We start from the raw sequence: 26,711 nt of genomic DNA on the forward strand, positions 1-26,711 counted from the left end.
TAAATAGAGCCAAAATACTAGTGCAAGTAAGGGGTTGTGTAAATAATTGATTATAATAAATGGTTTGTTGATTTATGCATATTTAGCTCCCTCTTATATTTTTGTAAATTGAAAGGTCAAGCATTGAAATTATGACTTAAGTGTGATTACTTATCTAAGGTATGTTGCATGAGTCTATAGTAGTCTATTGTGTGTGGTCTAAGAGGTGGTGCAGGCTTTTAGCACTCATTTTATCAAATGGACACCCTAGTCGTGTATTGTTGAGAAAAAAAAGAGTGACTTTAGTAATAGGTGTCTATCTTTTGATTGAAAAATAATTTGGTTATAAAATTTATGCTATTAGCTAAAGTTAGGAAAAAGGTTCTTTGTAGATACCTAGATCACCTCAATTGAGCATCGAACAGAGAAATGTGTGTGTCGAAAGTTCATTCTAGAAGTTGTCATATGATAGCTATGTGTTGTCAAATTTTATGCAATATGCCATGACACATGACGCAAAAGTTATTTTATTGAAATTGATGTTTTCTCGCCTTTTACAAATGCCATAATATAATTTTGATTCCATGTTTCTGTATGGAAATTTTACTCTAATTCTTGATAAGATGTGAAATTAGAAGTGTTTTAAATTGTGAAAACTTAAGATCCCAATTATTGCAATTTTAACAAACTGGTAATTCTTTTTGGGTTGAACCCTAGAAACCTTGATTTTTGGAGATTAGTGTAAATTAATAAGGGTAATCTTATTTGTCTACTTGGAGATTTTATAATGGTTTCCCCCAACTCTCACACTATGGGACTCCTAAGCTAGCTTCCTCATTAAACAAGCGAAAGCTAGTTAGGTTTAGGTCCTTCGTTAAACAAGTGAGACAATCCTTCATAGAACATGTGAGACAATATATAAATAAAAGCAAGCCATTGAGCTCTAAATAGCAACTATATCATGTGAATTTAAAATCTCTACTCCTCCTTCTAAACAAACTCTCACTTTATAGGATCATGTAATGAAACTCATACTTAACACATAGAATGCACATTCTTTAATATATCAATTGCATGTGAATTTCAACTTTATACTCATGACATGCAATTTCTCAAGCATCATTATTAACACACTACACATCATCTCACAACAATATACACTTTTCACAAACATATTTTCCATACTCATTTTATGAGAATAACTACCAACATATCATTATGTTAACAATTTGTATAGTATTTCTTAATATGTATAGTTTCATTTTTCACATATCATCTAAAAATCATTATCAAAATTGCCACAATTCCATCAAATACAAGTTCACAAGCATCACATATATATATCTCAAACAATATTCACAAAAATTTATAATCAATTAATAAGCAAATGAATAAGTAAATTTTTTCTTGTTATCACAAACTTTTTAGAAGTCAAAAGTTTTGCCTTTAATACTAGTACTTCTAAAACTCTTCTCAAGCTTAAATGGTGTAATAAATGATTAATCTACAATTAATCACACCCAACAATCATTAATACCTCCATTAATGAAATAGCAACTCTCTAACTCAACACTTTAACTATTCAAAATTTCAATCCCCTTGCATTTAGACATATCCGTTGGGTTTATTAGCTCTCTTTAACTCACATTAGCTTCAGTAAACCCTTAAATTATCATTAGTGGAATTTAAACAACTCCAGCCATCTCATTAAGTGTCATTTTTTGCCATACAAGGAGCACTAAATTCTCAAATCTAGGTTTATAACTTAAACAACTCTCATTAACTCTAGTTAAATCAATGAGTTTGAATCTATAAACTTATATGTCCAAAAATCACTTCCACAACTCAAATCTTAACTTCACCACTTAAGAAAATGGAATAGGATAGGAGGAGGAAGCTTAGGAGACTTACTTTTGGTGTTTGATAGATTCAAAATGCTCCTAAACTTTCGAACCTCACCCTGGTAGAGCTCGACGTCCCACCTCATTTCCTCTTTGTTTCTTTTTTTGTTCTTGGATTTGTCAAGTGTCTCATTAAACTAGATTTTTGAGCACATGTTGTGGCGCATGCTACACGTGTCGTGCATGTAATATAGAGAGCAATCCTTGTGTCTTTGTGATCCATGTACCGTGGCTGCTATTGCATGTGCCACAACACGTGGTACAAAATTAGCAGTTCATGTTCTATTCCTCTCTCAAGATCCTAACTCTATTCCAAACTTAATCTTTAGGTTGCAATCACATCACAATAGGCCCATTAGTGCTCTCTAACCATTCTCTAATCAACATCACATTAATTTACTTAGTTACCCTCATTTAACTTAGTTGATTATGGATTAATTTTCATGATGTTATAGATCTCTTGGAAATGCAACGTTTTGTGGAAAAAAATGAAGTTGAAATTGAGAATTATAGCCTCAAAAGACTGCAAGTAATAAACAAGAGTATAGGGCACTTGCACTCCTCTGTCAAGATACACATTAACTTGGCAAAATATTTCTCTAATATAAGATGAAAATTTAATGGCTTTCTTCTCAATATCAGAGGAAGTTTCTCTTACAAACAAAGCAAACCAATCATGGTACTTTAGTGCTACTTTTTATTACGTTGATTACTTAACATTGCACTTACTAATTTGATTGCTTCATCCCTCTCTTCTTAGACTTTCAGCACACATTATAGTACGCTAGGGAATGGGGTAACAGCTAAGGGTAACGTGTTAAATAGTAGAAATAATATCAATCAGAACTTACTAGAGCAATAAAAAGTTAGCTATTGATTCTAATTCTAATATTAATGCATCATAGTATGTGCCATGGAATCTGCCTTGAAGGCTTGAACCACAATACATTCAATTCCCTTGTACGCACTTTTTGTAACGTGTTGTGATTAGAGTGAGTGCAATTAGTAAAGAAAGTTTTATGTTATCGTGGATAAAACTAGAAATAACCTATATGTGCAAGAAGCGACATTAAAACACATTTATATAAATTATTGCTTCCCAGCTACAAAGGGCCCCATTTTAAATTATTGTCTTTTGAATTTTTTTTATTTCAAATAGACTACAATCACTCTCAATATGTTGTTGAAAAGTAATCCTTCTAATTTAATTTCATTGACTTGATTGAAGTAGAACCTGCAATCAGTAAAGTCAATCATGCAACAAGAGTTCAAAGTGGGGAAAAATCGATGAAAGGGATAGGAAGCTTCAATGAATAGGAAAGATTGCATATGACTAAAAGAAAAGCCAATGCATGCCTTTGACAATGGCTATGTCTCTTGTGCAGTGAGAACCCTAACAGATGCGCAATCCGATTGAACATCTAAAAACAAAAACAAAAACAAAGAGAGGCTAAAATACATATAACTCCCTTAACTTTAAAAATGTAACAATGACACCCTAAACTCTCAAACATTGTTCATCAACATGTTGCTGTTAAAATAACCATTAAATCTAACGAAAAGTGCCGTGTCAGATTAAATAAAAACACATAGGCAGATGACATGGAATTTTGATTTCAACATTCTTATCCTATCATCAAATGCATAGATCTAATTTTAAGGGCACTTTTGTCAAGCTATAACAATTTGTAGTTGATCCTTTTCATTCCGTCCTTGTTAACGTGCCTACAGAAATTTTACAGTTAGTATCTGTAACAATTTTGCAGATTTTGATTTTTTTTCATATCAATTTCAACAAAATTACATTCTTGACAAAAATAGTATCACATATTTCAAGATAGTTTGATGAGGAATAATCTTTACACGACATTCCTCTTTAAGCTTCACCTCTAAGATTTGCTTGCAGTAATTAGATGTCCAAAATTTTTAATCGTCAATTCATGGCCAAAAAAATAATTTCTTAATTTCAATGGTTGCATATCGCTACGTGACATGAATTGGGAAGAACAACATTCACGAAGAGTCATTTACAAAGAAAATGAAAGGGGCTTGGGTTTAACAGGAGCATAAAGTTGAAAGATCTTGTGCATAAAAGGTGATGAAGATGGAAAGCATATCACTAACCTGAAGAAGATAAAGAACCCTCAAGGAACAAGGTTAGAGATGCCATCAAAATAAAAAGAGCATCGAACCTGAATAGATAATTGCTTCGAAGTAATTAGATGATGGTATAGAAAAGTGAAATTAGGGATTGCTATGTCCAAATGACAAAGTTACCCTCCTTTAATTTAGTACAAAAGGTTATGTGTTTTATTTCACTAGTTTGAGATTTCAACAACAATAACAAGCCTTTGTCCCACTAGGTGGGGTCGGCTACATGGATTGCAAGATGCCATTGTGCTCTATCATTTATCAAGCTTTTAGGAATATTATTAATTAAGAGATCGCGTTCAACAACTTCCAAGAGTGTTCTCTTAGGCCTTCCTCTACCCTCTTAATTGGACTCAAAGTTATATGTTTCCTCTTCTCACTAGTGCCTCCCTTGGTCTTATTTGTATATACTCAAACCATCTCAACTGAGTTTCTACCATTTTTTTCTCAATAGGTGCTACCCTCACTTTTTCGCGTATGTGCTCATTTTGAATTTTATCTTTACGTGTATGTCCGCACATCCATCATAACATTTTCATCTCTATTACTCCAACTTTATGCTCTTGTTGTCCCGTTAGAGCCCAGCATTCACTATTATATAACATTGCCGGTCTGATAGCGGTGCGATAAAACTTTCCCTTAAGTTTATTAGGCACCTTACGGTCGCAAATAACTCCTTTAGTTTTTCTCCAATTAAACCACCCAGCTTGAATCCTATGTAAAATATCTCCACTGATTTCGCCATCATTTTGAATAATGGCTTTCAAATATCTAAACTTTTCCACTTGAGGTATAATTTGATCTCCCAATTTCACTTCCAAATTATTGTCGAATAGTCTCTTACCAAATTTACAATATAAATATTCCGTCTTACTCCTACTCAAATGGAAACCTTTCAACTCCAATGTCCTCCTCCATAACTCAAGTTTGCAATTAACCTCTTCTCTTGTCTCTACAATAAGAACTATATCATCCACGAAGAGCATACATTTGAGAATTTCCCCTTGAATATGTTCTGTCAAAACATTTAGGATCAAGTTGAACAGATAAGGACTCAAAAATGATCCCTGATGTAGTCCAATCTTTATAGGAAAATTCTTTGTTTGACCACTAGGCATTCTTATACTAGTTTTTACCCCCTCATACATATTTTGTATGGCTTTAATATAAGCAATCCGTACTCCCTTTTTTTTCAATGCTTTCCAAAGCACTTCTCTTGGTATATGGTCATAAGCTTTTTCCAAATTAATAAAAACCATGTGTAAATCTTTATCTTTACAACGATACTTTTCTATTAATCCCCTTAGTAGATAAATCGCCTCTGTAGTTGATTTACCTGGTATAAAACCAAACTGATTCTCAGAAATACTTGTCTCCAATCTCAACTTGTGCTCAATTACTTTCTCCCATAATTTCATTGTGTGGCTCATGAGTTTAATCCCTCTATCGTTAGTACAATTCTGAATATCTCCTTTATTTTTATAAATAGGAATTAATGTACTTCTCCTCCACTCATCAGGCATTTTCTTGGACCATAGATCACATTAAATAACTTAGTTAACCATCTCACCCCTTCTTCACTTAAACATTTCCACGCTTCAATAGATATACAATCAGGTCCATTGGCTCTACCATTTGCCATTTTCTTAAGAGCTTCATTTACCTCCTTATCACGTATTATTCGATAGAACGACAAATTTTGTTCTCCTTCACCAGTTACTAAATCCTCCAAGTTACTAGATGAACCCTCTCCATCATTGAAAAGTTTGGAAAAGTAAGTCTCCCATCTATTTTTAATTTCATCATCTGTAACTAAAATTCTTCCCTCTTCATCCTTAATACACCTTACCTGTTCTAGATCCTTTAATTTCTTTCCCTACTCTTGGCAATCTTATAAATGTTTTGTTCTCCTTCCTTCGTCTCAAGGCTCTTATAAAATTCTTCAAAAGCTTTAGAACAAGCTTCATCCACAGCTCTCTTAGTTTCCTTCTTAGCCATACGGTACCTCTCCCAATTTTTCTCATTGTTACACAAATGTATGGCTTTAAAACAGTTCTTCTTATACTTGATTTTGTCCTGTATACTATTATTCCACCACTAAGACTCCTCATCTCTCGGACCAGAATCTTTTGATTCTCCCAAAACTACTTTTGTAACCTCCCGTATCTTTTTAGCCATATCCTCCCACACGATCTTAGCACTTCCCTGAGATTCCCAAATTCCTTTGTCCAAAAGATTTCACTTGAAAATATCTTGCTTCTCACCTTTTAATTGCCACCACCTAATCCTTAGTACTACTACTTGTCGAAGCTTTTGGATTTTACTCATAATACACACATCAAGGACTAGAACCCTATGTTGTGTCGTTACAGCATCTCCGGAGATCACCTTGCAATTTTTACAAAGTCTTCTATATGTGTTCTCAACCAAAAGAAAATCAATCTGTGACCTTGAGACTCCAATTTTGTAAGTGATGAGATGCTCATCTCTCTTCTTGAAATAAGTGTTGGCAATCTTAAAATCATACGCCAACGAAAAATTAAGAAGAGTTTGTCCTTCATTGTTTAGCTCTCCAAAATCAAAACCACCATGCACCCTCGTATACTGACCAGCCTCTCTCCCAACATGCCCATTAAAGTCTCCTCCAATAAAAATCTTTTCACTCTGTGGTATGTGTCGAATCAACCCTTCTAGATCCTCCCAAAATAATTTCTTAAGACTGGCTTCTGTCCCGACTTGTGGCGCATAAGTGCTAACAATATTAACAGTCTCACGTCCAATTATCATTTTTAAGTAAATAATTCTGTCTTCAATTCTGCTAACTTCTACAACATTCTTCTTCCACTCCTTATCCATAATGATGCCTACTCCATTGCGTGCACTTACTTTTCCTGTATACCAAAGTTTGAAACCTTGAATATCCTTAGCTTCTTCTCCACACCATTTTGTTTCTTGCAGGCAAAGGATATTAATTTTTCTTTGAATCATAACCCCTACAACCTCTACAGATTTACAATTCAATGTCCCAACATTCCAAGTATCAAATCTAATTTTGCTCTCATAGACTAACCTCTTTAGCTGCGCGCATCCAGAATGACGCGGTAGCCCTTGCTTATTTAACACTATATCCGGACGCCGATGCAGCAGCTCTAACTCACTTATCACTGTACTTAAGCTATGCAGTGCGTTACTTATGGGCAACGATCTAGCATTAACATTATAACGTCTATTGTCCATATTCATGATAGATTCAACAAAGTTTTATATTAGCTGTTGATGGCCTAACACAACCCTCCTCCTTTACCCGGGCTTGAGACCAGCTATAAACATAGTTTGAGATTTCATTTTATAGTTTTTTTAATGGTAAAATGTTATGAACAAAATTTAAAGTTTAAGGTGTTATTTTTATATTTTTAAAGTTCAGGAAATTGTATACAACTGATGTATAATTCAGAAAAGCTATGAGTATTTTAGCCACACAAAAAAGTACTTGTTAGCAATCATTTGGGAATTTGATGTTGGAAATCAAACTCACTCTGATAGCTGAGATAAAACTTAAAAGATGCTAGATTTCCACATATTTTCATGAGACTTAAAGACAGAAAATAAAGCCACATCGATTAATTAATAAAAAAGTCATTGTGCGTAGCATCTATTCTCATCAGTCTGGACTTTGCCTTCAATATTCTATGAAGCAGCATAATATTGTAACATGACGAGAATGCGCCACAAATGCGGATTAGTGAGACATCCACCTTAGAGTTCTGTAATTCTTCCCTCCACGGTGTTCATACACAAAATCCAACTGTGGGAATATCCTATAGAGCAGGTCATCAACGTGTTGCCAGTACCTTGTTCTCCCTCGCTTCCAGAAAGCTAGAGGCAAAAGAACAATCCCAATCCCAAAAATAAATCCCAATTCAGCGCTTATGAAATTCCAATCAATTGAACTCTCAGAGTGAGATGATCGTGACATTCCTGGTGTTTCATCGCCGCCACAATTTGGGGTCAAAGGAGGTCCACATAACCCGTCATTGCCTACGAACGAATTTGCTTCAAATGATTGAATCTGAGTACCAGATGGAATTCTCCCCTCCAAATGATTATATGAGAGGTTCAAGAATGAAAGGAAAGATAAACTTGCAATTTGTATTGGAATCTTCCCACTCAAAGAATTGTTTGACAGGTCCAAGGACTCGAGCTTTCTCAAATTCCCAATAGATGATGGTATATGGCCAGTGAGAGCATTATTGGACAAGCTCAGAATACATAGTGCTTCAAAATTCATCATCTCTTCTGGTATTGGTCCTTCAAGATGGTTAAATGAGAGGTCAACGGCAGTGAAGACAGTAAGAATTTTAAACCACTTCATCTGTTGACCTTTGCTGGTAACAATCACTCTATCCTGATAATAAATATCACCATATTTAAGGATCTCATATTGTAGGGTTTGTGCTTTATCGGGCATGATTCCTTCCCATGTTGTGAGGGATTTTCCTGGTAGTTCGCCAGAAAAATTGTTGAAGGCTAAATCAACAATTTGAAGGGTCTGCCAGGTATCGTTGGTGTTCGGGCATCCAATGGAACCATGGAAACGATTGTTTCGCAAGACCAGGACCCGAAGTGTGGAAATATTCTTCAATGAACATGGAAATCCATCCATAATCAGATTGTTTCCCAGGTCTAACACCTCTAATGTCCCGCAATTTTCAAGAGACTTTGGCATTGGTCCATCTAATTGATTTCCATTGAGATCCAGAGTCCTTAAAGCACACAGAGCTGGAAACTTGTCAGGTATGACTCCTGTGAGATTATTTTTCCGCAGAGTTAGGATGGCAAGGGTGTCACTCATTGCCATTAAACATGAAGGAATTGTACCAGAAAAGTGATTGAACGAAAGATCAAGCACTTGAAGACTTGAAAAATTGCAGAAATTAGGAATGCCGCCTTGAAAAGAATTATTTGATAGAGACAGGAAAGTTGTGAAAGCCAGGTTATCGCTTATATCAGCCGGGATAATAGAGCTGAAATTATTGGATGAGTAATCCAAATAGGAAGCGTTTTTTGGGAAAAAGGGAATTGGACCTTGGAGTTTGTTGTAATGAAGGTCAAGCATTTCCAATTGGAACTAAGATTCTGCAATGGCCTTTCAATATCAGTCAACAAATTGTGAGAAAGATTAAGGTAACTGAGACTTTCAAGTTGCCAAATCCAGTTGGTATCCTACCTCGAATTCGGTTATCTGAAAGGTCCAGAATAGTTATTCTAGACTGTCGTCTCAAGAAATCAGGGAAAGTCTCCAGGTTGCAATAAGCCAATTTTAGATTGGTCATATTGAAAACCGAAGACATGTTAGAATCAGACGCATTCATGTTAACTGACAGATTATTGTATGAAAGGTCTAGTGTAGTCAAATTTCTGAGCTCTGTGATCGCATCTAGCAGCATTGGCCCGCTGAACTTGTTTGAGGAAAGTTGGAGAATGGAAAGTCCTTTCAGTTGGAAGATAGACTTTGGAAAAGGACCTGATAAATTATTGCTGCTTAAATCGAGGGTGTTTAGTACAGATGAAGACACATTGAAGAACTCATCCAATTGACTGAATTTGTTGTTGGAAAGCAGAATGATTCGCAGAGATGGGAGAGCAAAAAGAGAGGTAGGAATGCTGCCATTGATAGAATTATTACGCAATTTAATGCTGGCTAGATTTTGCAGTCCTTCAAATCCACCCGATGATGAAATTTCGCCACTTAGAAAATTATCAGAAAGGTCCATGTAAGTGAGTTTCTTGGCAGTAGCAAATGACGGAATTGGACCTATGAAGCTGTTCAATGACAAGTCCAGATAAGTGAGTTCAGTCAGTTTTGAGATTGAACTTGGAAGTCGTCCAGAAAATTGAGAATTTGAGAGATCTAACGTGGATAGGTTCCTCATGTTACTTATAGAATCCGGAAGCCTCCCGGAAAAATTTGTGTGACTCACTATCAAGGTCTGGAGAGATCCATTCAATGTGAAATTTGGGAAAGAACCACTAAGACCAGTATTATAAGATATATCAATGAAGGTCAATTTTTTTACCAGGAAAACATTTAGCGGAAATCTCCACTCAACCCGCAAGAGCTAAGGTGCAATCTTGTCAGATTTGAAAAATTACCGAAGAAGTCTGGCACTGTGGCTGACAAATTGTTCTCATCAAGGCGAATTACCGAGAGGAGCTTCAGTCTAGATAGGGAAAAATCAATGGGACCTGAAAGATTGCAGTTTGAGACGCTCAACTCTTGCAGACTTGAGAGTGATGACAGAGCATTGCCCCATTCTCGTCCCTGAGCTGATATGGTTACACCATCTAGATACAATTTTCGAATGCTGGTAAGATTCTGAGTAAGCATTCTCAAATTCGGATTCTCAAGTTTTAGCTCTTTCCCCGTCAAATAATATGCAGGGGACGAGATATCCAGAACAACTAACCCGGTCAGTTGAGAAATCCCTTTTGGTATCTGCCCCACAAAGCCAGCATATGACAAATTCAGGTAGTTCAAGTTCTTCAATTTGTAGAGCTCGCTCGGAATTACAGAATCGAAATTGTTAGATGCCAAATTTAACATCTGAAGATACTGGAGACTGAAAATGCTGCGTGAACCGTCAAAACCACCAGAGATCGATTCTGCACTCAAATCAAGGCCAATAACACGTCCTTGCTCATCGCAATCGATACCGCTCCAATCACAGCAGGACGGGCTTTCACCCCAAGACACCAGTTTGATGGAACTTGATTTGCTAAAATTGAGGCTGTTCTTCAATTGGAGGAGAAGAGATTGCTGGTCCCTAAGACATCGGCTTGATGCCACATAGATGTTGAAACTGAGCAACATCCAGAAGAAGCAGAGTATGAAGGAAAGCCACGGAACTAAACGAATTCTCATTGAATTGTGTAATGTCGGACACCCATACAACCAAAGACCAAAGTTTAAACGATGGATCAAACAGCGACTCATGGGATCTCAGGACCCATGAAAAAACGCCTCTCAGGTCCGTGCTTCAGTGTTCGACTCAACGCTGAAAGAAGGTGGTTCAAGTGTTGCAAAAGAAATGCGCAGAGAGACAGAGAGAGAGAGAGAGAGAGAGATGGGATAATTGGGAAGAGAACGGAATGGTCAAACGCTGAGAGCCTGATGTGAAGCGCTGTCAGAGCAAAACCATGTTCATGACTCCGTTGGATAGAGAAAAACAAAAGCAGAAGGCGTCAAGTTGCTTGCAAATTATTGCCTTATACGCGTTTCAACGTCGGCCTTGTCATTTTCTGAAGACTTACGGGCAGCTTCTGAAATGGGACACTACCAAAATTTTAGATTGTTCAACAGTTTGAACGGTTGGCATCCATAAATTAGGCATGATCCATTTAGCATAAAGCAAGTTTTAACCCTTTTTTTTTTTGAAAAAAATCATAGCCGTAATAGTAGTGATAATACTAGACCGAACTTTTCTGCTGTTATTAACGTGCTTCGTCAAACAGGCAAAAAACCATTGAGGGAGAGCACTTAAAAAATTTGCAACGTTGAAAAGTTTTTTCTTTTTTGTTAAAAAAACTTGCCGCAAATGATGTGATTTGATGATTTTTATATTTCTGTGGGTTTTAAAGGGGGGGGGGGAAGATAGAAGGGTTTAACCGTTTTGGGTGCAAACAGTTAATGCAGTTGACAAAATTGAGTTTTGCGGGAGAAGAGTGATGTGTGACGTTTCGTTGCGGTGACCGGTAGGCATGGGAAACGCTCAGTCGTACAGTACTAGTTAACCTTTTGATCATTAACTGGGATGGGGTGTTGCGGGTAGCTAGTTGTTTATAATATGATAATGTTCGAATTTTTGTTAAAAAAAAAAAGTGTCTATATTTGGCTCGATTGCGTTTTAAATGAAATTATTTCTAATAAAAAATATATGTGAGTAATAAGAAAAAAATAGCATTTATACTCAGAAGAAAAGGAAAGAAAAGAAAATCTAATATCGTTTTCATTTTCAGATGCAACGCTCAATCTCCTGTTGGTGTTTTCAAAATTCGAAATAAGCTTTTTGCCAGGATATTTTCAACAGTCTAAAAAGGTATTGGGTCAAAATCAAATAGCCAGATTTTGAATTTCAATATTTTGGCTAAAAATGAGAAAGTACTCAGTCTCAATATAAAATATAAATATCTTTTAATAATAATCTATGTATTAATAAAAATTTTATTTCCATAAAATTATATATTATTTTCTTTTTTATTTTTAGTTTCAATTTATAGTAAGTAAAAAATATCATAAATTCACAAATACAAGAATTTAAATTAATGAATATAAGGGGCAAAATGATTTTTTTTACAAATATTAAGTTTTTTAATTGGACCAAAATTTGTTAAAAAAATGCTTATATTTTAGATCAAATATAGTACTTTTTATCCAAGGTCCAATGTTATTCACATTGGAACGAATTAGTAATATCAGTTATACGTATCTTAAATTAAAACATTCAAATTGAATATTTTAATTATGGAATTTATACTTAGATCAAAATGTCCAAAAATAGCTTTCTATTCAATAAAATTTGTACATATATTTTAAGTATGAATTATTTTTTCACATATTTTACATGTTTACATCACTTTTTAAAAATGATTACCAACAAGTAGTGATATATTTAAGAAAGTTAGAAAAGACAAAATGAACATCTTCAACGAGGAATGAATTGAACGTTGAAAGAAAACAAAACACCTCTCAAGTGACGCAAAATTTAGAATCAAGTGAATTAAAATTAATTAATTTTTTAATTATTTGTTAGAATCACCCACTTTTCAAAACTATCAACAAAATCAGAGACCTTATCATATAAGATTGAACAATCATGTTTTCAAGAAGACAAATAAATATGCGAATTGATTATCTCATCAAGCATGTGCAGATTGATTATCTCATCAAGCCCCTACCGACAATTTATATGTTCTTATTTTTGTTACCCCATGATTTGATTGTTGTAATTTTGTATGTTGATAAGAATCAGCTTGTCAATTAGCATGGTTTAATTGTAGCCTTTTAATTCAAAAAAAATTATTTTTTTCCAGGATGACGTACGCATATATTAAATTTAGTCTTGTGAAAATTTAGACTCACTTTAACATTTAAACCCTATTAAAATATGTGAAGAAATAGAAAAACAAAAATACAGTTGTGCAAGTCTTTTTAAGCATGTGGGAAAAGTAAAAGAATAAAAATATTTCACCATGAATTGTGATTTATACTATAGGCATTTAAAGCAAGAGCATCAAGCAATTGATCTATAAGGAACTTCGAAAAAGTAAAAGCAACTTCACGGCTTGAAAAAGCATTTGTGGTAAGTTAAGAGCATTGAAGTTCAAGGATCTTAATATAGTATTGACTATTTAACCATCAATATGGTTGGATGGGAAATCTAAAGAAGTGAAGGTAACAAAAATCTAATGGCTTGTCTGATTTTATTCTCATTTTTTATTTTTTAAAATTATTTTATAAATGAAATTTTAAAAATTGTTTCTCAAAACAAATTAAAATATTTGAGTTAAAAAAAGTTCAATAATAATGGTCATCAAAGGTTAATGGTGATGGTCTATGATAATAATTTATGATAACTCAAATTAATTTATAATAGTCAAATATAATGTGTTTTAAAAATAAAAAAGAAAACAATTATGAAATATTTAAATTCAAAACATTTACTTGAATTTTTTTTATTTTTCAAAAAAACATTTTTTGAAAATAAAAATCAAGCAAGCCTTTTAATTAATTATAGATATCTTGTCCAAAGTCGACGTGGAATCCAGGTACCTTGTATGCCAAAATTACAAGCTAACTCAACCAAAATAAAAGGGTCAAAATCACCTCCTGGTTTCTAAACCGGAGTAATTATCCTATAAAAATCATGATCATTTATTCTTTTCCATTTAATCCAATGGTTTTTTTTTTTTTTTTGAGGTGCTTCCTTTCGCAGCAACAGATTTGGAAAGATTAGTGACTTGAGACAAAATTTTTACTTAAGTTAAATCTTAATTATTTAAAAACAATGATAATTTTAAATATTAATTATTTATAATCTTAATTAACTTTTTGTTCCTTTTATGACTCTAAATTTAGTTTATTTTAATTTCTTTCTATAAGTTTTCAGAATTTAGTAATTATTTGGACTTAGATTTTAATTTCTTGCTATAAGTTTTCAGTAATTATTTGGACTTCTTGGATATCAATATAAAATTGCTGGCTACACACACACACACAGAGACAATTATAGATAGGCACAATGGCATACTAAACAATTTCGTTGAAAGCTTTCTTCCAAGTTAATTAAATTTGAGAAGAATATAACAATATTTCAAAATATAGAATATTAACAATTTTATTGCCGCTTTGTAATTTGGCACTCTTCGTGTTTGGAAAGCCAAACCAAATCAATCTAAGCTATTGCTTACCCGTAACTTAAGTTGTCTAAAACTTCAAGAGAAGAGGAAGGTTATTGAACAGCAAGAGAAGGAAAAGCCATGGTTTTTTTTTTTAATTCTTATTTTAGAAGTCATGGCTTCTTGCCAAGGTCGAGGAAGCTAGCTAGCAATATTATGATATTTTAGACATCAAACACAAAAGAAAGATGAAGAAACATTCCCAAAAAAAGAAAAGAAAGAGTACATATATGCTTGATTTTGGATCAAATACAAATATCCACACACAACTACACACTTAGTCCTTTCCTTGAAGGGAAAAGTAACACACACATTTCTTAAATCTTAATTACGTATGATATAGAACCTTCAAGCTCCTTCTTTCATAGGGAAGTGAGGTGTCATTGAGTCAAAAGGTTCAAGGCAAGTGGAAATATATACTAGCATTCTTTTACTTTAATTTAATTCAGAAAGGCTTCCACTTCAAAGGTCTGTAAGTTTTCCTTCCAGGGAGTATCAGGTCCGTGCTTCAGTGTTCGACTCACAACGCTGAAAGAAGGTGGTTCAAGTGTTGCAAAAGAAATGCGGGGAGAGATAGAGAGAGATGGGTAATTGGGAAGAGAACGGAATGGTCAAACACTGAGAGCCTGATGTGAAGCGCGGTCAGAGCAAAACCATGTTCATCACTCCGTTGGATAGAGAAAAACAAAAGCAGAAGGCGTCAAGTTGCTTGCAAATTATTGCCTTATACGCGTTTCAACGTCGGCCTTGTCATTTTCCGAAGACTTACGGGCAGCTTCTGAAATGGGACACTACCAAAATTTTAGACTGTTCAACAGTTTGAACGGTTGGCATCCATAAATTAGGCATGATCCATTTAGCATAAAGCAAGTTTTAACCTACTTTTTTTTTTTTTAAGAAAAGAAATCATAGGCGTAATAGTAGTGACAATACTAGACCGAACTTTTCTGCTGTTATTAACGTGCTTCGTCAAACAGGCAAAAAACCATTGAGGGAGGTCACTTAAAAATTTGCAACGTTGAAAAGTTTTTCTTTTTTGTTAAAAAAACTTGCCGCAAATGATGTGATTTGATGATTTTTATATTTCTGTGGGGTTTTAGGGGGTGGGGGGGGGGAGATTGAAGGGTTTAACCGTTTTAGGTGCAAACAGTTAATGCAGTTGACAAAATTGAGTTTTGCGGGAGAAGAGTGATGTCTGACGTTTCGTTGTGGTGACTGGTGGGCATGGGAAACGCTCGGTCGTACAGTACTAGTTAAGCTTTTGAACATTAACTGGGATGGGGTGTTGCCGGTAGCTAGTTGTTTATAATATGATAATGTTCGAATTTTTGTTAAAAAAAAAAGTGTCTATATTTGGCTCGATTGCGTTTTAAATGAAATTATTTCTAATAAAAAATATATGTGAGTAATAAGAAAAAAAATAGCATTTATACTCAGAAGAAAAGGAAAGAAAAGAAAATCTAATATCGTTTTCATTTTCAGATGCAATGCTCAATCTCCTGTTGGTGTTTCCAAAATTCGAAATAAGCTTTTTGCCAGGATATTTTCAACAGTCTAAAAAGGTGTTGGGTCAAAATCAAATAGCCAGATTTTGAATTTCAATATTTTGGCTAAAAATGAGAAAGTACTCAGTCTCAATATAAAATATAAATACCTTTTAATAATAATCTATGTATTAATAAAATTTTTATTTCCATAAAAATTATATATTATTTTCTTTTTTATTTTTAGTTTTGATTTATAATAAGTAAAAAATGTCATAAATTCACAAATACAAGAATTTAAATTAATGAATATACGGGGTAAAATGATTTTTTTTACAAATATTAAGTTTTTTAATTGGACCAAAATTTGTTAAAAAAATGCTTATATTTTAGATCAAATATAGTACTTTTTATCCAAGGTCCAATGTTATTCACATTGGAACGAATTAGTAATATCAGTTATACGTATCTTAAATTAAAACATTCAAATTGAATATTTTAATTATGGAATTTATACTTAGATCAAAATGTCCAAAAATAGCTTTCTATTCAATAAAATTTGTACATATATTTTAAGTATGAATTATTTTTTCACATATTTTACATGTTTACATCACTTTTTAAAAATGATTACCAACAAGTAGTGATATATTTAAGAAAGTTAGAAAAGACAAAATGACCATCTTCAATGAGGAATGAATTGAACGTTGAAAGAAAACAAAACACCTCTCAAGTGACGCAAAATTTAGAATCAAGTGAATTAAAATTAATTATTTTTTTAATTATTTGTTAGAATCACCCACTTTTCAAAACTATTAATAAAATCAGAGACCTTATCATTTAAGACTGGATAATCATGTTTGATCATGTTTTCAAGAAGACAAATAAATATGCAGATTGATTATCTCATCAAGCATGTGCAGATTGATTATCTCATCAAACCCCTACCAACAATTTATATGTTCTTATTTTTGTTACCCCATGATTTGATTGTTGTAATTTTTTGTATGTTGATAAGAATCAGCTTGTCAATTAGCATAGTTTAACTGTGGCCTTTTAATTCAAAAAAAATTATTTTTTTCCAGGATGACGTACGGATATATTAAATTTAGTCTTGTGAAAATTTAGACTCACTTTAACATTTAAACCCTATTAAAATATGTGAAGAAATAGAAAAACAAAATACAGTTGTGCAAGTCTTTTTAAGCATGTGGGAAAAGTAAAAGAATAAAAATATTTCACCATGAATTGTGATTTATACTATCGGCATTTAAAGCAAGAGCATCAAGCAATTGATCTATAAGGAACTTCGAAAAAGTAAAAGCAACTTCACGGCTTGAAAAAAGCATTTGTGGTAAGTTAAGAGCATTGAAGTTCAAGGATCTTAATATAGTATTGACTATTTAACCATCAATATGGTTGGATGGGAAATCTAAAGAAGTGAAGGTAACAAAAATCTAATGGCTTGTCTGATTTTATTCTCATTTTTTATTTTTAAAAATTATTTTGTAATGAAATTTTAAAAATTTTTTCTCAAAACAAATTAAAATATTTGAGTTAAAAAAAGTTCAATAATAATGGTCATCAAAGGTCAATGGTGATGATCTATGATAATAATTTATGATAACTCAAATTAATTTATAATAGTCAAATATAATGTGTTTTAAAAATAAAAAAAGAAAACAATTATGAAATATTTAAATTCAAAACATGTACTTGAATTTTTTTTATTTTTCAAAAAAACATTTTTTTGAAAATAAAAATCAAACAAGCCTTTTAATTAATTATAGATATCTTGTCCAAAGTCGACGTGGAATCCAGGTACCTTGTATGCCAAAATTACAAGCTAACTCAACCAAAATAAAAGGGTCAAAATCCCCTCCTGGTTTCTAAACCGGAGTAATTATCCTATTAAAATCATGACCATTTATTCTTTTCCATTTAATCCAATGGTTTTTTTTTTTTTGAGGTGCTTCCTTTCGCAGCAACAGATTTGGAAAGATTAGTGACTTGAGACAAAATTTTTACTTAAGTTAAATCTTAATTATTTAAAAACAATGATAATTTTAAATATTAATTATTTATAATCTTAATTAACTGTTTGTTCCTTTTATGACTCTAAATTTAGTTTATTTTAATTTCTTTCTATAAGTTTTCAGAATTTAGTAATTATTTGGACTTAGATTTTAATTTCTTGCTATAAGTTTTTCAGTAATTATTCGGACTTCTTGGATGTCAATATAAAATTGCTGGCCCCCCCCCCCCCCACACACACACACACACACACCACACACACACAGAGACAATTATAGATAGGCACAATTTCGTTGAAAGCTTTCTTCCAAGTTAATTAAATTTGAGAAGAATATTAACAATATTTCAAAATATAGAATATCAACAATTTTATTGCCGCTTTGTAATTTGGCACTCTTCGTGTTTAGAAAGCCAAACCAAATCAATCTAAGCTATTGCTTACCCGTAACTTAAGTTGTCTAAAACTTTAAGAGAAGAGGAAGGTTATTGAACAGCAAGAGAAGGAAAAGCCATGGTTTTTTTTTTTTTTTAGTTCTTATTTTAGAAGTCATGACTTCTTGCCAAGGTCGAGGAAGCTAGCTAGCAATATTATGATATTGTACACATCAAACACAAAGAAAGATGAAGAAACATTCCCAAAAAAAGAAAAGAAAGAATACATATATGCTTGATTTTGGATCAAATACAAATATCCCCACACAACTACACACCTACTCCTTTCCTTGAAGGGAAAAGTAACACACACATTTCTAAATCTTAATTACGTATGATATAGAACCTTCAAGCTCCTTCTTTCATAGGGAAATGAGGTGTCATTGAGTCAAAAGGTTCAAGGCAAGTGGAAATACATACTAGCATTCTTTTATTTTAATTTAATTCAGAAAGGCTTCCACTTCAAAGGTCTGTAAGTTTTCCTTCCATGGTGTTCATACACAAAATCAAGCTGAGGTATCATCTTCCAAAGCATGTAGTTCACACAATTGAAGTACTGTAGCCTCCATTGTCTCCAAAAAAAAGGGGGCAAGATTACAATTCTAAGGCCAAAAGTAAATCCCAATTCAACACTCAAAAAATTCCAATCAATGAAACTTTTAGAATGTGATGGTAATCCAAAAATTGTACCAAAATTGCAATTATGTGTCAATGGTGGTCCACATAGTCTTTTATTTTCTTCAAATGAATCCACTTCAAATGACTGGATTTGAGTGCCAATTGAGATTAATCCCATCAAATGATTGAAAAAAAAATAGTTTAGAACTACAAGGAAAGACAAACTTGCAAGCTTTGTTGGAATATTTTCACTAAAAGAGTTCATTGACTAGTCCAATGACTCAAGCTGTTTTAGATTTCCTATGGATGAAGAGATATGGCTTGAGAAAGCATTTTGTGACAAGTTAAGACCATGGAATGCTTTGAAACTCATAAGCTCTTCTAGTATTGGCCTTTCAAAATGGTTAGATGAGAAATCCAATGAAGTGAAGGCAATAAGAATCTTCACAAATTTCATTTCTCTCCCTTTGTTGACAATTGTTATTGAATCCTGATAACTTCTACCTCCTAAATCTTCGGCATAGAAATCATAGAATAAGTGGTTGACTACAATAGGTGTTTTTGCTCTTACAAGTCTATCTAATCTAGGTGCTATATTTTTATTCACAATAGAGTGCAATGCACTAAAACAATCCATAAGACTAATATGATAAAAAATGTCAAAAAGCAAAAGCCCAAATTTTGAACTAACTTCACCACCAAGTATAAGAGCTCCTCAGCTTTGTAGGAGTGATCTTGGTATTGTGCCGTTGAAATGATTGGAGGCTAGATCAACAATTTGGAGAGTCTCCCAATTTCCAATATTTTGCGGGCATTCAAGAGGGGCCATGGAAGCTGTTTGACCTTAAAATCATGACTCATATATATGCATTTCTTTAGAGAAGCTCATAATGTACTTTTTCTTTAATATTAAAGAGGCAAAGATATGTAAAAGATGAAAAATAACATGTATATAACATATCAACTGAGAATAATTAAAAATGCACACATATGAAGCACTTCTAAGCACACCAAATTGAGATCCTTTACATTTTTTTTTTTGTTTCATGTGTGCCCAATCTCATCCATTTTTGGCAGTTCCCCGGGGACACGCCACAAATTAAGGGGGAACTTAATATTTGGAACAGGAGAAATCAATAAAGACGACAAAAGTATTCAGAGTCTATGTACTGAGATGGAAGCAAGGACTGCAAAAAACCACATATGTGAACTTCAAAAGTATTAGAAGTCATGTCGGTCTCGATGGGCAGCGTAAACAACCGTTATAGTCTCCTTCAAACTTAACATGTACATATATAGCTAACGTCACACCAATAGTCTTCTACACACCTATTTCTTCATGAACTAAACAGATCACCCTTTACTTTCATGGCTTGAGATTAAAGTTTGGAAGATGAAGAAGTTGACTAGTCCAGGCAGTGAAATACGGCACCTGACACAGCAAAAATCAGCGAAGAAAACAAAAAGAAGACTAGTGTACGAAGTGAGATACAAGCAATGAAGGCAAAACTCAATACACTATATTTGAAATTCAAGTATACTGAAAGCCATGCTGGTCTTCAAGAGCAAAGTTGGTGTCAGAGCCACCTACTTTTGTCCCCCCCAACTGGCTATGTCCAAAGTCAAACACTTCATTTTTATTGATTGAGGTTTCCCAAAAGGGTGAAAAGTTCATTGATTGATGACTAGAAAAATATTAATTATTTTTACTTTTATATTTTTAAATTCTTTGTGGACCAACTAGTGGCCTAGCAAAGCCTGGCACAACATAGCCAGCACAAAATGGTACCAAGTCAACACTAGTAATGTATTCACATGGGGCCGACCACCACTAGTTTCTTTTAGAATAATATTTAAGGATTCTCTACAAATATTAATTACAGTTAAGAATTTTAAAATTTTAATTTTTTTAAAAGGATCCTAGTATTTCACTAGAATTAAAAATTTTTCGAGTTAACTTTTTCTGTACTCATCTTTCATATTTTTAGTCTTCATATTTCACATTTTTAATACTCAATTTTTTGGTGGTCATCTTGAGTGTTTTCAATGTTTGTCTTTTATATTTTCAATATTCAAAAATACTTATTTTTAATTCTTTTCAGTGTCGAAATCATGAGGGATGGGTATCGAAAACGTTTAAAGTGACTATTATAAAAATTGAGTGCTGAAAATACTGAAAATAACTATTGAAAATGTAAAAGTACTATTTTATCAAAAAAAAAAAGATGTAAAAGTACTAACAAATTCAATCCCAAAAAACATCCAACCGAGGACCTTTTTTTTAAAAAAAATAATTTTAGGATTCTTAATTATAAATAATATTTCTAAAAGGTTCTTAAATATCCTTTTTTTGGTGACCTGAACCGTGCATCCAAAGTTAAACATTATTTTTTAAAAAGCATATTTGAAAAAAAATCCAAAATTAGTTGCAGCGGTCAACTGGCCAAAAAAAAAAAAAAGGGGGGATCCATTCTGCTCAGGGAGCTTGAGTTGATTTCCTAAGCAAAAATTTTTGGCCACTGCTAAAAATGAAATGCACAAAATACCTCCTCCTCGAAGTTTATTTTGTTGCCACGCCTACAGCGTTGGACTCATACAACTCTTTAACCGTCTCATTTTGTCACTTTGATTTAACCCTGCGCTTTCTAATTTTATTGTTAATTTCAGCCATTTATTCTTTTTTGAATTTCTAGTCCTACTCATAGAATTAAGTTTACCATGTAATTTTTTTTTTTGGCAAAAAGGGAAATTTCATTGCGGCCAAGAAAGACTACCATATGAACAAAACCAAGGCAACGGAATGAGAGTGCATAAGTGCTTTAAGCTAACAGAACAGCTAGCACGTCATTCTAACTATGGATTTGCCTGTTATTCTAGCCCTCCATATTAACCAAGAAGATTTATTTGGATTGGAGATAGATTGGGCAAAACAAGTCATCTTTGGTATAGGAGAGATGCGCTACACTATTCAACATCTTTTAAATATTTGTGATCAGGATCAATTTAGAATCTGAGCTCCACTGATAAAGTCACATTGTATGTACCGTATGAATGATGCTACATATTTCCAGACACACATGTGCATTCAATTTCATCAGCAGACTACTTATTCTGAAATTGAACGGACACTAAATAAAACAACATTGATTAAACAACGGAAACGACATACTAGACACCATTTACTACATATTTAGTAAATAGAAAAATATTTCTTAATGAAAAAAAATGAAAAATGTATCTAAAAAATAAAATAGGTGCACTCTTATTATTATTATTTTTTTAAATATACCTTTCCACTTACCAAGCATAGAATTAGTATCATAACTTGTTATTGCTGGCCTTATATATTCTACAAAGTAGCATGATATTAGGAGATGATGAGAGTAAGCCACAAATGAGGATTAATGAGACATCCACCTTAGGGTTCTGTAATTTGTCCCTCCACGGCATTCGTACACAAAATCCAGCTGCGGGAAGATCGTATAAAGCAAGTCATCCACGTGTTGCCAGTACCATATTCTCCAGGCCTTCCAAAAGCTAGCGGCAAAAGAACAATCACAATCCCAAAAACAAATCCCAATTCAGCGCTTATGAAATTCCAATCAATTGAACTCTCAGAGTGGGACTTCTTGATTGGTGATTGAGAAACCCCTGGTCTTTCATCGCTGCTGCAATTTGGGGTCAATGGAGGTCCGCATAATCCGTCATTACCTATGAACGAAGATGCTTCGAATGATTGAATCTGAGTACTTGCTGGGATTCTCCCCGTTAGATGATTATATGAGAGGTTCAAGAATGCAAGGAAAGACAGATTTGCCATCTGCTTTGGAATTTCCCCTGACAAAGAATTGTTTGATAGGTCCAATGACTCAAGCAGTTTAAGAGTTCCGAAAGATGATGGCATTTTGCCTGACAAAGCGTTGCGGGACAAGTTAAGTATGTACAATGCCCTTAACTGTCCAAGCACTACTGGTATTGGCCCTTCAAATTTGTTGCTTGAGAGATCAATGGAGGTAAAGATATTTTGGATCTTTACCAACTCCATCTCTAGATTTTTGCTCGTGACGTTCACTTCATCTCGGTAATAATGATCAATATAATCCTCATCGAGTTCAAATTGAAGTGGATCCGTCTTCAACAGTTTCCCGTCATTTTCTCCACCTGGCATTACCTTCAATGCTATCAAGAATGCAGGTGGAATTTTGCCGCTAAAACTGTTAGTGTGCTAAGTCAACAATCTGAAGGTGAGGCCAAGCTATTTGGGTTCCTGGACATTCAAGGGAGCCATGAAATCTGTTGGACCGCAGAACAACATGCAAAGTGGGTATGCTCTTCAACCAGCATGGGAACTCATCGTTAATCTTGTTGCTCCCAACGTCTAAGATCTCTAGCATGGCACAATTACTTAGACATTTTGGCAGCTTTCCTTGTAGGAAATTCCCATTCAAATCTAGAGTTCTCAAGTCACACGAGCCAGGAAATGACTCAATGATGCCTGTTAGTTGTTCCCCCTTAAACTTAGTACGGAAAGAGTTCCATTCTTTGCAATCAAGCATTTAGGAATTGTGCCAGTTAAATAATTACTAGAGAGGTCAAGAATTTGAAGGTATGGAACATTGCATAAAGATTTTGGGACATTCCCATGAAAATTATTGCTTGAAAGCGAAAAATAGAGTAGTTGTGAAAAATTGCCAACGTGTGGTGGAATAAAAGAGCTGAACTTGTTATTGGAACCATCTAAGAAGTGTAGAGTCTCTGGAAAAATTGAAAATGATCCTCGGAGATAATTAGAATGAAGATCAAGTCTAGCAATGGACATGTTATTCAGCACAGGCTCTTCACAATCAGTCAAATGGTTATTTGAGAGGTTTAAAGTGCTAAGATCAATGTTATTCGAAAGCCAACGGGGAATTGTGCCAACGAGATAGTTACTTGATATGTCAAGAACCTCTAATGTTGATTGATTTTTCAAAAATTCTGGAAATGAGGTCAACTGGCAAGAAGCCAAAGCTAATCTGATTAGATAAGGGAAAGGTGGGAAGGTAATATTTGAATCAATTACCGATAAGCTGTTGTATGAAAGTTCAAGTAAAGCAAGGTTACCCAGCTTTCTAATCATATTGAGGTCTACTCTGCCACTGAACCTGTTGAATGACAGTAGGAGTTCATGGAGTCGTTCAAGTTGAAACAAAGATTGAGGAATGGGTCCTTCAAAATCATTGTTTCTCAAGTCAAGTGTGTCTATTATTGAGGAGGAAGTAAATCCATCCAGCTGGCCATCAAATCGGTTGTGTGAAACTCGTATGACTTGCACAGATGGAAGCACAAATATGGATGAAGGGAACCGTCCATTGATGGAATTATTTGTTAAATCGATTTCAACTAGATTCACAAGGCCTTCAAAGTGAGTGGATGGTAATGGACCAGCGAAGCTGTTACTCGAGAATATTGCATGAACAAGTTTCTTGCACTTATTTAGTGACGGAATCGAGCCCGTAAATCTATTATCTGACAAATCTAGTTCAACAAGTTGGGTGAACTCAGACATAGAGATGGGGAGTGTTCCATTGAAATGGCATGAAGAAAGATGTAACACAGACAACTGCCTCAAATTACTTATAGAATTTGGTATGGATCCAAAAAAATTTGTCCCTGTCATTGTCAAGCGCCTGAGAGAACCATTCAATGGAAAGTCTGGGAATGAACCATGAAGATCTTCATTATCTGATATGTGAACAAAGGACAGCTTTCTTAGTTGAAAGATCTTCTTTGGAAACATTCCTCTCAAGCTGCAAGAAGAAAGGCTCAGGGTTGTTAGGTTTTCAAAGTTGGCAAAGGCTTCTGGAACTGAAGACGACAAATCATTGCGGTCAAGACTAATCACCGAGAGATGCACAAGCTTTGCCAAAGAATCCATAGGACCTGAGAGCCCACACACCTGCATGCTCAATTCTTGCAGGCCCAAAAGTGACGACACAACATTCGACCATTTGTGTCCTTGTGCTGATAAATCTACACCATCCAGATACAGTTTCTTCAAACTTGTGAGATTTTGTACAAGGTCTTGAAGACTTGGAATTTCTAGTCTCGGATCACAGTAAAAACAAGAGAGATCAAGAGTGACTAACTTTGTCAAGTGAGAAATCCCGATTGGAATCTGCCCCCTGAATGCAGCGTCAGACAAATTTAAATATATCAAGCTTTTGAGCTTGTGGAATCCAGATGGAAAAGCAGAATCGAATTTGTTATATGCCAAATTCAAATCCTGCAAATATTCCAGATTGAATAAACTGCTAATCTCACCGGCGATGTCCTGCTCACTCAAGTCAAGACCAACAACATGGCCATTGCTGTCACAGGATATACCTGCCCACTCGCAGCAACGAGGATGTTGATTCCAGGATGTCAGAGTCCGAGAATCCTGATAACTAAGGTCATTCCTCAGTTGAAGGAGCAACGTTCGTTCACCATCAACACATTGGCCACGTACCACAGAGACGTGCACCCGCAGAATTAACCAATGGAAGAATATGAGTGGAAGCCACGAAACAAACGGAATATTGCCCATTGAAATATGTAGGAGTGAGGATCTGAAGGTTCTCCAGGCACTCAAACTCATGCTACCAGAGAAGAAATTAAAGAAAGACAGACGCTGTCTCAAGTCTTTAGCGTTTTATACTCTGGCTCCTTAAGTCGTTAATGGAATTATTTAGTGGAATGTTGATGTTTCGAGTTCTTTTATTTGTTTTAGTTCTTTTTTAACTCATAGTTTCCACTGTTTGACTCAAATATATATTAAATAATTATTTAGAATAAATAAATACATAAGATTAAAAGGAAAATAATTAATCTCATTCATACACTCTCATCATTTTAAGAAAAATGGTTAGTTAATTAACTTAAATTAGTCAGGAGTGTCTCCATAAAACTTGTTAGGGGGCAAATACCACGGCTTTTCTAGTACATAAATTGTTTCTTTATATTATTATTATTATTATTATTAAGTAAAATACACTGACCACCCTTCTGTTATGTATTAATTACACAAACATCATCTCTATTTTGCAAACTCATATAAACCTCTTGTAAAATAAAAATATATATTACACAAACCTTCCTTTATTATTTGTTATTCTATTTTCATTCATCCAACTGTTAATATATATTTGCTGAAAAAAATATATTTTTTATACAACTAAAAAGCATGCTCTATGGTATTTGTTACACGTCATCAATTGTTACATTGCGCTGATTAACTTTTCAAGATATTAATTATTTGTTTTTTGGAAAAAAAAATACTAGAAGCAAAACTACAGTTTGAAAAGGAGCCAAATAAGGAAAAGACTAACTGAGACTTGGAGCATGCTCCTGCGTAGCTCTATCTGCTACATCAACGAAACATAGAAAGAAACAAATAATTAATATGGGTTTATGGGTGAGTGAGCGTAGAGGTCAGGGCAAGTGCAAGTCACTTTCTTGCATGTCCCTTGGTGTACTGCAATAAACGGATATGATTGGTCCACATGGCAGGGGAAAAAATGTTAAACATGATTTTCAAGAAGACCAGACTTTAGAGGAGGAAGATTTGTCTCTGAGTGAAATACAAGCAATGAAGGGGAACGGAATTAGTTTTTTAATGAATAGACTTTATGTGGGT

The 26,711-nt window shown here is 34.0% G+C and overlaps 2 protein-coding genes across 2 annotated transcripts; both read right to left on the reverse strand.

The window, feature by feature from the left end:
- Positions 1–7,575: 7,575 nt before the first annotated feature.
- On the reverse strand, positions 7,576–11,230 carry LOC129297598 (receptor-like protein 7). The gene is given in 4 exon segments (XM_054935924.1): positions 7,576–9,152; positions 9,155–9,247; positions 9,250–10,131; positions 10,134–11,230. Coding segments are annotated over 4 exon segments (3,249 nt in total). The 5' UTR covers positions 11,026–11,230; the 3' UTR covers positions 7,576–7,770.
- Positions 11,231–22,472: 11,242 nt separating this feature from the next.
- LOC129297599 (receptor-like protein 7) lies at positions 22,473–25,622 on the reverse strand. The gene is made up of 3 exons (XM_054935925.1): positions 23,639–25,622; positions 23,357–23,549; positions 22,473–23,268 (listed from the first exon to the last, which is right to left on the reverse strand). Exons 1-3 carry the CDS (start codon positions 25,620–25,622, stop codon positions 22,473–22,475), a joined length of 2,973 nt encoding a protein of 990 aa, XP_054791900.1.
- Positions 25,623–26,711: the final 1,089 nt, after the last annotated feature.

The sequence above is a fragment of the Prosopis cineraria genome, unplaced genomic scaffold, assembly GCF_029017545.1.
Source record: "Prosopis cineraria cultivar Desert tree isolate PC_DT_omini unplaced genomic scaffold, ASM2901754v1 PC565, whole genome shotgun sequence".
NCBI classification, from domain to species: Eukaryota; Viridiplantae; Streptophyta; class Magnoliopsida; order Fabales; family Fabaceae; genus Prosopis; species Prosopis cineraria.